This window comes from Salvelinus namaycush, chromosome 31 (genome assembly GCF_016432855.1).
Source record: "Salvelinus namaycush isolate Seneca chromosome 31, SaNama_1.0, whole genome shotgun sequence".
Classification (NCBI taxonomy): domain Eukaryota; kingdom Metazoa; phylum Chordata; class Actinopteri; order Salmoniformes; family Salmonidae; genus Salvelinus; species Salvelinus namaycush.
The window spans coordinates 13,767,946-13,780,394 of record NC_052337.1 but is presented as its reverse complement, the minus strand read 5'-3'; the positions used below and the strand labels follow the sequence as shown (position 1 = coordinate 13,780,394).

Sequence of the window (12,449 nt, the reverse complement as noted above, 5' to 3'; positions counted from 1 at the left end):
AGAGAACAGACAGCAGTGGTAGAGAACAGACAGCAGTGGTAGAAAACAGACAGCAGTGGTAGAAAACAGACAGCAGTGGTAGAGAACAGACAGCAGTGGTAGAGAACAGACAGCAGTGGTAGAGAACAGACAGCAGTGGTAGAGAACAGACAGCAATGGTAGAGAACAGACAGCAATGGTAGAGAACAGACAGCAGTGGTAGAGAACAGACAGCAATGGTAGAGAACAGACAGCAATGGTAGAGAACAGACAGCAGTGGTAGAGAACAGACAACAGTGGTAGAGAACAGACAGCAATGGTAGAGAACAGACAGCAATGGTAGAGAACAGACAGCAGTGGTAGAGAACAGACAACAGTGGTAGAGAACAGACAGCAATGGTAGAGAACAGACCACAGACAGCAGAGGTAGAGAACAGACAGCAGTGGTAGAGAACAGACAACAGTGGTAGAGAACAGACAGCAATGGTAGAGAACAGACCACAGACAGCAGAGGTAGAGAACAGACAGCAGTGGTAGAGAACAGACAGCAATGGTAGAGAACAGACCACAGACAGCAGTGGTAGAGAACAGACAGCAGTGGTAGAGAACAGACCACAGACAGCAGAGGTAGAGAACAGACAGCAGTGGTAGAGAACAGACAGCAATGGTAGAGAACAGACAGCAGTGGTAGAGAACAGACAACAGTGGTAGAGAACAGACAGCAGTGGTAGAGAACAGACAGCAATGGTAGAGAACAGACCACAGACAGCAGTGGTAGAGAACAGACAGCAGTGGTAGAGAACAGACAGCAATGGTAGAGAATAGACCACAGACAGCAGAGGTAGAGAACAGACAGCAGTGGTAGAGAACAGACAGCAGTGGTAGAGAACAGACAGCAATGGTAGAGAACAGACCACAGACAGCAGTGGTAGAGAACAGACAGCAGTGGTAGAGAACAGACAGCAGTGGTAGAGAACAGACCACAGACAGCAGTGGTAGAGAACAGACAGCAGTGGTAGAGAACAGACCACAGACAGCAGAGGTAGAGAACAGACAGCAGTGGTAGAGAACAGACAGCAGTGGTAGAGAACAGACAGCAATGGTAGAGAACAGACCACAGACAGCAGTGGTAGAGAACAGACAGCAGTGGTAGAGAACAGACAGCAGTGGTAGAAAACAGACAGCAGAGGTAGAGAACAGACAGCAGTGGTAGAGAACAGACAGCAGTGGTAGAGAACAGACAGCAGTGGTAGAGAACAGACAGCAGTGGTAGAGAACAGACAGCAGTGGTAGAGAACAGACAGCAGTGGTAAAGAACAGACAGCAGTGGTAGAGAACAGACAGCAGTGGTAGAGAACAGACAGCAGTGGTAGAGAACAGACAGCAGTGGTAGAGAACAGACCACAGTGGTAAAGAACAGACAGCAGTGGTAGAGAACAGACAGCAGTGGTAGAGAACAGACAGCAGTGGTAGAGAACAGACAGCAGTGGTAGAGAACAGACAACAGTGGTAGAGAACAGACAGCAGTGGTAGAGAACAGACAGCAGTGGTAGAGAACAGACCACAGACAGCAGAGGTAGAGAACAGACAGCAGTGGTAGAGAACAGACCACAGACAGCAGAGGTAGAGAACAGACAGCAGTGGTAGAGAACAGACAGCAATGGTAGAGAACAGACCACAGACAGCAGTGGTAGAGAACAGACAGCAGTGGTAGAGAACAGACAGCAATGGTAGAGAACAGACCACAGACAGCAGTGGTAGAGAACAGACAGCAGTGGTAGAAAACAGACAGCAGTGGTAGAGAACAGACAGCAGTGGTAGAGAACAGACCACAGACAGCAGTGGTAGAGAACAGACAGCAGTGGTAGAGAACAGACAGCAGTGGTAGAGAACAGACAGCAGTGGTAGAAAACAGACAGCAGTGGTAGAAAACAGACAGCAGTGGTAGAGAACAGACAGCAGTGGTAGAGAACAGACAGCAGTGGTAGAGAACAGACAGCAGTGGTAGAGAACAGACAGCAATGGTAGAGAACAGACAGCAGTGGTAGAGAACAGACAGCAGTGGTAGAGAACAGACAGCAGTGGTAGAGAACAGACAGCAATGGTAGAGAACAGACAGCAATGGTAGAGAACAGACAGCAGTGGTAGAGAACAGACAGCAATGGTAGAGAACAGACAGCAGTGGTAGAGAACAGACAGCAGTGGTAGAGAACAGACAGCAATGGTAGAGAACAGACAGCAATGGTAGAGAACAGACAGCAGTGGTAGAGAACAGACAACAGTGGTAGAGAACAGACAGCAATGGTAGAGAACAGACCACAGACAGCAGAGGTAGAGAACAGACAGCAGTGGTAGAGAACAGACAACAGTGGTAGAGAACAGACAGCAATGGTAGAGAACAGACCACAGACAGCAGAGGTAGAGAACAGACAGCAGTGGTAGAGAACAGACAGCAATGGTAGAGAACAGACCACAGACAGCAGTGGTAGAGAACAGACAGCAGTGGTAGAGAACAGACCACAGACAGCAGAGGTAGAGAACAGACAGCAATGGTAGAGAACAGACAGCAGTGGTAGAGAACAGACAACAGTGGTAGAGAACAGACAGCAATGGTAGAGAATAGACCACAGACAGCAGAGGTAGAGAACAGACAGCAGTGGTAGAGAACAGACAGCAGTGGTAGAGAACAGACAGCAATGGTAGAGAACAGACCACAGACAGCAGTGGTAGAGAACAGACAGCAGTGGTAGAGAACAGACAGCAGTGGTAGAGAACAGACCACAGACAGCAGTGGTAGAGAACAGACAGCAGTGGTAGAGAACAGACCACAGACAGCAGTGGTAGAGAACAGACAGCAGTGGTAGAGAACAGACAGCAGTGGTAGAAAACAGACAGCAGAGGTAGAGAACAGACAGCAGTGGTAGAGAACAGACAGCAGTGGTAGAGAACAGACAGCAGTGGTAGAGAACAGACAGCAGTGGTAGAGAACAGACAGCAGTGGTAGAGAACAGACAGCAGTGGTAAAGAACAGACAGCAGTGGTAGAGAACAGACAGCAGTGGTAGAGAACAGACAGCAGTGGTAGAGAACAGACAGCAGTGGTAGAGAACAGACAGCAGTGGTAGAGAACAGAACACAGTGGTAAAGAACAGACAGCAGTGGTAGAGAACAGACAGCAGTGGTAGAGAACAGACAGCAGTGGTAGAGAACAGACAGCAATGGTAGAGAACAGACCACAGACAGCAGTGGTAGAGAACAGACAGCAGTGGTAGAGAACAGACAGCAGTGGTAGAAAACAGACAGCAGAGGTAGAGAACAGACAGCAGTGGTAGAGAACAGACAGCAGTGGTAGAGAACAGACAGCAGTGGTAGAGAACAGACAGCAGTGGTAGAGAACAGACAGCAGTGGTAGAGAACAGACAGCAGTGGTAAAGAACAGACAGCAGTGGTAGAGAACAGACAGCAGTGGTAGAGAACAGACAGCAGTGGTAGAGAACAGACAGCAGTGGTAGAGAACAGAACACAGTGGTAAAGAACAGACAGCAGTGGTAGAGAACAGACAGCAGTGGTAGAGAACAGACAGCAGTGGTAGAGAACAGACAGCAGTGGTAAAGAACAGACAGCAGTGGTAGAGAACAGACTACAGACAGCAGTGGTAGAGAACAGACCACAGACAGCAGTGGTAGAGAACAGACCACAGACAGCAGAGGTAGAGAACAGACAGCAGAGGTAGAGAACAGACAGCAGTGGTAGAGAACAGACAGCAGAGGTAGAGAACAGACAGCAGAGGTAGAGAACAGACAGCAGTGGTAGAGAACAGACAGCAGAGGTAGAGAACAGACAGCAGAGGTAGAGAACAGACAGCAGAGGTAGAGAACAGACAGCAGAGGTAGAGAACAGACAGCAGTGGTAGAGAACAGACAGCAGAGGTAGAGAACAGACAGCAGTGGTAGAGAACAGACAGCAGTGGTAGAAAACAGACCACAGACAGCAGTGGTAGAGAACAGACCACAGACAGCAGTGGTAGAGAACAGACCACAGACAGCAGTGGTAGAGAACAGACAGCAGTGGTAGAGAACAGACCACAGACAGCAGTGGTAGAGAACAGACCACAGACAGCAGTGGTAGAGAACAGACCACAGACAGCAGTGGTAGAGAACAGACCACAGGCAGCAGTGGTAGAGAACAGACAGCAGTGGTAGAGAACAGACCACAGACAGCAGTGGTAGAGAACAGACAGCAGTGGTAGAGAACAGACCACAGACAGCAGTGGTAGAGAACAGAAACAGGCTTGTAAGTAAGCACTGCAATCACACATACACGCCTACGAACGCAATAACTTGTGTTCCCTTGTCCGCTATCCCCTGTACCCTCTCAGTAGCTTTTGGCCGGAGACCTGTTTCCCATAGAGTTGCTGGTTCAAGCCCCATTCCGGTTGTTCCCCCTAAATCGCTACACCTGCATCACAGACCGGATGGCACTTCATGTTCTTTTCCTATATAAAACCCTTCCTCTAGCAGCGTGGCTTTTCATTGGACCATGTCATGTTTTAGTTATGAAGGAACCAGTCAAACAAACTATAGCTGTAACAAACCTGTGGTGTAGTAAGCTTTACTGGCATGCTGGCAGTGTAGAGTAAACAATCACTTTCCTCTCTCCTCTGTTTTCCCTCTGCCCTCCTTCCCTCTCCTCTCTTTTCCCTCTGCCCTCCTTCTCCTCTCTTTTCCCTCTGCCCTCCTTTCCTCTCCTCTCTTTTCACTCTGCCCTCCTTTCCTCTCCCCTCTTTTTTTTAATTTTATTTTAATTTTAAATTTTATCCCCTTTTCTCCCCAATTTTCGTGGTATCCAATCGCTAGTAATTACTATCTTGTCTCATCGCTACAACTCCCGTACGGGCTCGGGAGAGACGAAGGTCGAAAGCCATGCGTCCTCCGAAGCACAACCCAACCAAGCCGCACTGCTTCTTTAACACAGCGCGCCTCCAACCCGGAAGTCAGCCGCACCAATGTGTCGGAAGAAACACCGTGCACCTGGCCCCCTTGGTTAGCGCGCACTGCGCCCGGCCCGCCACAGGAGTCGCTGGAGCGCGATGAGACAAGGATATCCCTACCGGCCAAACCCTCCCTAACCCGGACGACGCTAGCCCAATTGTGCGTCGCCCTACGGACCTCCCGGTCGCGGCCGGCTGCGACAGAGCCTGGGCGCGAACCCAGAGACTCTGGTGGCGCAGTTAGCACTGCGATGCAGTGCCCTAGACCACTGCGCCACCCGGGAGGCCCTCCTCTCCCCTCTTTTCCCTCTGCCCTCCTTTCCTCTCCCCTCTTTTCCCTCTGCCCTCCTTTCCTCTCCTCTCCTCTCTTTTCCCTCTGCCCTCCTTTCCTCTCCTCTCCTCTCTTTTCCCTCTGCCCTCCTTTCCTCTCCCCTCCTTTCCTCTCCTCTCTTTTCCCCTCTGCAACCCCACTGACAAGGAGCAGTATCTAGGAACACACCCACTGACAGAGGAGCAGTATCAGAACAACCCCAACTGACAGAGGACATTATCTAGGAACAACCCCACTGACAGAGTCAGTTCCAGTAAACCCCCGACAGAGGAGCAGTATCTAGACCAACCCCACTGACAGAGGAGCAGTATCTAGAACAACCCCACTGACAGAGGACGCAGTATCTCAGAACAACCCCACTGACAGAGGACCAGTATCTAGAACAACCCCACCACTGACAGAGGACAGTATCCAGTAGCAGCAACCCACTGACAGAGGACTAATCCAGTAACAACACCCACTGACAGAGGAGCAGTATCCAGTAACAACCCCACTGACAAGAGGAGCAGTATCCAGTAACAACCCCACTGACAGAGGAGCAGTATCCAGTAACAACCCCACTGACAGTGGAGCAGTATCCAGTAACAACCCCACTGACAGAGGCAGTATCTAGAACAACCCACTGACAGAGAGCCGTATCTAGAACAACCCCACTGACGAGGACCAGTATCAGAACACACCCCACTGACAAGGAGCAGTATCACGACACACCCCACTGACAAGAGGAGCAGTATTAGACACCACTGACAGAGGAGCAGTACTAGAAACAACCCCACTGACAGAGGCCAGTATCTAGAACAACCCCACTGACAGAGGACCAGTATCCAGTAACACCCACTGACAGAGGAGCAGTATCTAGAACAACCCACTGACAGAGGAGCAGTATCTAGAACAACCCCACTGACGAGGACAGTATCTAGAACAACCCCACTGACAGAGAGCAGTATCTAGAACAACCCCACTGACAGAGGAGCAGTATCCAGTACAACCCCACTGACAGAGAGCAGTATCAGTAACAACCCCACTGACAGAGGAGCAGTATCCATAACGAACACCCACTGACAGAGGAGCAGTATCCAGTAACAACCCCACTGACAGAGAGGACCAGTATCTAGAACAACCCCACTGACAGAGGACCAGTATCTAACAACCAACCCACTGACAGAGGACCGTATATAGAACAACCCCACTGACAGAGGACAGTATCAGTAAACAACCCCCACTGACAGAGGAGCCAGTATCTAGAACAACCCGACTGACTTAGGGACCAGTATCCAGTAACAACCCCACTGACAGATGAACCAGTATCTGAACAACCCCACTGACAGAGGACAGTATCCAGTACAACCCACTGACAGAGGAGCAGTATCCAGTAACACCCCACTGACAGAGGAGCAGTATCCAGTAAACAACCCCACTGACAGAGGAGCAGTATCCAGTAACAACCCCACGGACAGAGGAGCAGTATCTAGAACAACCCCCACTGACAGAGAGCAGTATCTAGACACCCCACTGACAGAGGCCAGTATCTAGAACAACCCACTGACAGAGGACCAGTATCTAGAACAACCCCACTGACAGAGGACCAGTATCTAACAACCCACTGCAACCAGAGCCATTACACCCCTGACAGAGGACAGTATCTAGAACACCCCACTGAGAGACAGTATCTAGACAACCCCACTGACAGAGACCAGTATCCAGTACAACCCACTGACAGAGGACCAGTATCTAGACAACCCGACTGACAAGGCCATATCTAGAACAGCCGATGACTAGGACCAGTATCCAGTACACCCCACTGACAGAGGACCAGTATCTAGAAACAAACCCCACTGACAGAGGACCAGTATCTAGAACAACCCACTGACAGAGGACCAGTATCCAGAACAACCCCACTGACAGAGGACCAGTATCTAGGAACAACCCCACTGACAGAGGACCAGTATCTAGAAACAACCCCACTGACAGAGGACCAGTATCTAGGAACAACCCCACTGACAGAGGACCAGTATCTAGAACAACCCCACTGACAGAGGACCAGTATCTAGAACAACCCCACTGACAGAGGACAGTACTAAACAAACCCCACTGACAGAGGCATATCCAGTAACAACCCCACTGAGAGGCCAGTATCTAGAACACCCCCACTGACAGAGGAGCAGTATCCAGTAACAACCCACTGACAGAGGAGCAGTATCAGTAACAACCCCACTGACAGAGGAGCAGTACTAGAACAACCCCACTGACAGAGGAGCAGTATCAGAACAACCCCACTGACAGAGAGAGCATATCTAAGAACAACCCACTGACAGAGGAGCAGTATCTAGGAACACCCCCACTGACAGAGGAGCAGTATCTAGAACAACCCCACTGACAGAGGAGCAGTATCTAGAACAACCCCTGACAGAGGAGCATATTAGAACACCCCACTGACAGAGGAGCATATCTAGAAACAACCCCACTGACAGAGGAGCAGTATCTAGAACAAACCCCACTGACAGAGAGACAGTATCTAGAAACACCCCACTGAGAGGAGCAGTATCTAGGAACAACCCCACTGACAGAGGAGCAGTATCTAGAAACACCCCACTGACAGAGGAGCAGTATCTAGAACAACCCCCACTGACAGAGGGCAGTATTCAAGAACAACCCCACTGACAGAGGAGCAGTATCTAGAACAACCCCACTGACAGAGGACAGTATCCAGAACAACCCCACTGACAGAGGAGCAGTATCCAGAACAACCCCACTGACAGAGGAGCAGTATCTAGAACAACCCCACTGACAGAGGAGCAGTATCCAGAACAACCCCACTGACAGAGGAGCAGTATCAAGAACAACCCCACTGACAGAGGACCAGTATCTAGGAACAACCCCACTGACAGAGGACCAGTATCTAGGAACAACCCCACTGACAGAGGAGCAGTATCAGTAACAACCCCACTGACAGAGGAGCAGTATCCAACAACCCCACTGACAGAGCATCCAGACAACCCCACTGACAGAGGAGCAGTATCCATACCACCCCACTGACAGAGGAGCAGTATCCAGTAACAACCCCACTGACAGAGGAGCAGTATCCAGAACAACCCCACTGACAGAGGAGCAGTATCCAGTAACAACCCCACTGACAGAGGAGCAGTATCCAGTAACAACCCCCCACAGTGAGCATATCCAGTAACACCCCACTGACAGAGGAGCAGTATCTAGAACAACCCCACTGACAGAGGAGCAGTATCTAGAACAACCCCACTGACGAGGAGCAGTATCTAGCACACCCCACTGACGAGGAGCAGTATCTAGAAAACCCCACTGACAGAGGAGCAGTATCTAGAACAACCCCACTGACAGAGGAGCAGTATCTAGAACAACCCCACTGACAGAGGAGCAGTATCTAGAACAACCCCACTGACAGAGGAGCAGTATCTAGAACAACCCCACTGACAGAGGAGCAGTATCTAGAACAACCCCACTGACAGAGGAGCAGTATCAAGAACAACCCCACTGACAGAGGACCAGTATCTAGAACAACCCCACTGACAGAGGAGCAGTATCTAGAAACAACCCCACTGACAGAGGAGCAGTATCTAGAACAACCCCACTGACAGAGGAGCAGTATCAAGAACAACCCCACTGACAGAGGAGCAGTATCCAGAACAACCCCACTGACAGAGGAGCAGTATCCAGTACAACCCCACTGACAGAGGAGCAGTATCCAGTAACAACCCCCTGACAGAGGAGCAGTATTAGAACACCCACTGACAGAGGAGCAGTATCTAGAACAACCCCACTGACAGAGGACCAGTATCTAGAACAACCCCACTGACAGATGACCATATCCAGAACAACCCCACTGACAGAGGACGATATCTAGTAACAACCCACTGACAGAGGAGCAGTATCCAGTAACAACCCCACTACAGGGACCAGTATCCAGTAACAACCCCACTGACAGAGGACCAGTATCCAGTAACAACCCCCTGACAGAGGACAGTATCCGTAACAACCCCACTGACAGAGGAGCAGTAATCCGTAACAACCCCACTGACAGAGGAGCAGTATCCAGAACACCCACTGACAGAGGAGCAGTATCTAGAACAACCCACTGACAGAGGAGCAGTATCAAGAACAACCCCACTGACAGAGGAGCGTATCTAGAACAACCCACTGACAGAGGAGCAGTATCTAGAACAACCCCACTGACAGAGGAGCAGTATCTAGAACAACCCCACTGACAGAGGAGCAGTATCTAGAACAACCCCACTGACAGAGGACCAGTATCTAGAACAACCCCACTGACAGAGGAGCAGTATCCAGTAACAACCCCACTGACAGAGGAGCAGTATCTAGAACAACCCCACTGACAGAGGAGCAGTATCTAGGAACAACAAGTGACTGAACTGGCTAGACCAGACAGACATGTAGAGAACAGTCAGCTACCAACACAGAGAGAGAAAGATTGCTCTTTCAGATAGCAGAGTGCACTGAGTGAGATGTAGACAGAAAGAGACTGGTATACAGGCACACTGTCCTTAGTAGTGTGGACTAGCTAGGTGTCTCATCAAGTGTGGAGTAGCTCGGGCTGTTACAGTGTGGACTTGCTAGGACTCTTACAGAGTGTGGACCTGTTAGGGGTCTTACAGAGTGTGGACTTGCGTAGCTGATAGTTGTCGTAGAGCTCCTGTAGGTGGCGGTAGCGTGAGGTGAGCTGGTTCTTCTGAAGGTCCAGACTGGGCTGCAGTTGGAGGTTCTGTTCTGCCAGACTGATGTTACTGACCAGGGTCAGCTCTTTCACCTGCTGCACCTCACACATCTAACACAGAGACAAACACACAGCATACACAGGAAGAGGGAAGGTGAGTTAGTACTTGAGACAATACACGCAGACAGAGACTGACTGACCCCCAGACTGTGATGTGTAGAGTAGGGCTATAGGCCAGGGACAAACCAGCTCAAAACCTAACCTCTGGAGATTAAATATGAGTATATTTTGATGGAGGACAGTGATTACACCATACATTTATAATCCCCTTCACCAAGCCTACAAACAGATGTGAAATACCTGTAATAGGACCCATAGGCTATTATATCTACAGGACGCCACAGCAGAAAGCAGAGCTCTTATCACTCTGAGGGCAGGGAAACCAATATGTTTTTTTGGGACCAATACCCGAATCTTGGGGGAGCAAAACTTACCGATATATCTGCCGATATACTGTTTTACAGCAGGGAAATTAAAGTGACATTTTTACACACTGAATTGTCCAAAAATACCATCCAAAGGAGCAATTGTCCAACAAAAAGCTTCAAATGTTGATTACTTACATTGTGCCAAATAATGACATGAAAATGTCCGCAAGTGTTCAGATCAGCATGAGATTCCCTTTTTTCATCCTATTGAATATCGGTTATCGACAGAATTATTGTCCGATACTGATACAGAGGTAAAAGGCCAATGTCGGCAAGCCAATATATAATTTGGGTTCTAGCTAAAACACAGCACTCAATCAAGATATCAGTACTAATGAACTAGGCTATAATGAATCATAAATAACATGGTTGGGATGAGATGCTGCCATGCTGGCACCAGCCCAGGGAAGACAGGCACTAGACAGCTCTCCAGCCGCAACCAGATTTGTATCTCTGCTCACAGGCTGTTCCTGTAAAGCTATTTCCACATTGGTGGGTAAGGACTAACAGTTCCACCAACATCACAGGCGCCATGGTGGGGAGTCTTGCATAAGCCACATACATGAATATACAAATACAGAAGGTGAAGAAGCCAGAAGCAAGTTGAGCTTTCCTAATACCTAAACTAGACAAGGCTAGCTAGAGATGGAGAGAGATGAGGCACAAAATACCAGTGCCAGAATGAATGCTGTACACATGTCTGAAAACAATACTGACATAACCAAATGTCAATAGGCTGTGAGGTGCTTCTTGGTTAAGCATCGACCTTCGTAATAATCTGCGGTGCTGTGTGCTCAATGCATCAGAATGTTGACTAAAGAGGTGTGCTGCACTGGAATATGAACTCCTCCACCTAGGTTAGTCAATAGGAAAACCTCTCCCAACGTTTAACACCTTCCACATAGCTGATGACTGGCTGTCTTGTGCGGATCCTGTTCACAGAACAGGAAACAAAACAGATCATTTCAAATATGTTCTCTGTTCCTAACCCCGGGTGTCAATTACTTATGCAATAATGGGAATCAGATGGCATTTGTGGCCTAATGCCAAACAATGACACTGCCATTTGTGGCATATGTACACAAACAGGGTTATTTTCGAAACTGATCCTACTGCTCTCTCCTCGTCTGCCCACGTGTTCTCGCACACCCCAAGAGCTTCTGGTCAGCGGGGTGGTGGCACTGGGATCCTCATCTCTCCCAAGTGGACATTCTCTCTTTCTCCCCTGACCCATCTGTCTATCGCCTCCTTTGAATTCCATGCTGTCACAGTTACCAGCCCTTTCAAGCTTAACATCCTTATCATTTATCGCCCTCCAGGTTCCCTTGGAGAGTTCATCAATGAGCTTGACGCCTTGATAAGTTCCTTCCCTGAGGATGGCTCACAGTTCTGGGTGACTTTAACCTCCCCACGTCTACCTTTGACTCATTCCTCTCTGCCTCCCTCTTTCCACTCCTCTCCTCTTTTGACCTCACCCTCTCACCTTCCCCCCTACTCACAAGGCAGGCAATACGCTTGACCTCATCTTTACTAGACGCTGTTCTTCCACTAATCTCATTGCAACTCCCCTCCAAGTCTCCGACCACTACCTTGTATCCTTTTCCCTCTCGCTCTCATCCAACACTTCCCACTCTGCCCCTACTCGGATGGTATCGCGCCGTCCCAACCTTCGCTCTCTCTCCCCCGCAACTCTCTTCCCTCTGCTCAAACCTTCTCCAACCTATCTCCTGACTCTGCCTCCTCAACCCTCCTCTCCTCCCTTTCTGCATCCTTTGACTCTCTATGTCCCCTATCCTCCAGGCCGGCTCGGTCCTCCCCTCCTGCTCCGTGGCTCGACGACTCATTGCGAGCTCACAGAACAGGGCTCCGGGCAGCCGAGCGGAATGGAGGAGAACTCGCCTCCCTGCGGACCTGGCATCCTTTCACTCCCTCCTCTCTACATTTTCCTCTTCTGTCT

General features: G+C 49.7%; 1 protein-coding gene across 1 annotated transcript in view; it reads right to left on the bottom strand.

Moving 5' to 3' along the window:
- The window catches only part of LOC120026211 (vacuolar protein sorting-associated protein 37B-like), a 31,565-nt gene that overhangs the window by 15,934 nt on the left and 3,182 nt on the right, over positions 1-12,449 (bottom strand). The window contains exon 2 of the mRNA XM_038971035.1: positions 9,892-10,115. Coding sequence (XP_038826963.1) covers positions 9,892-10,115 — 224 coding nt within the window. The remainder of the gene's footprint in view (positions 1-9,891; positions 10,116-12,449) is intronic.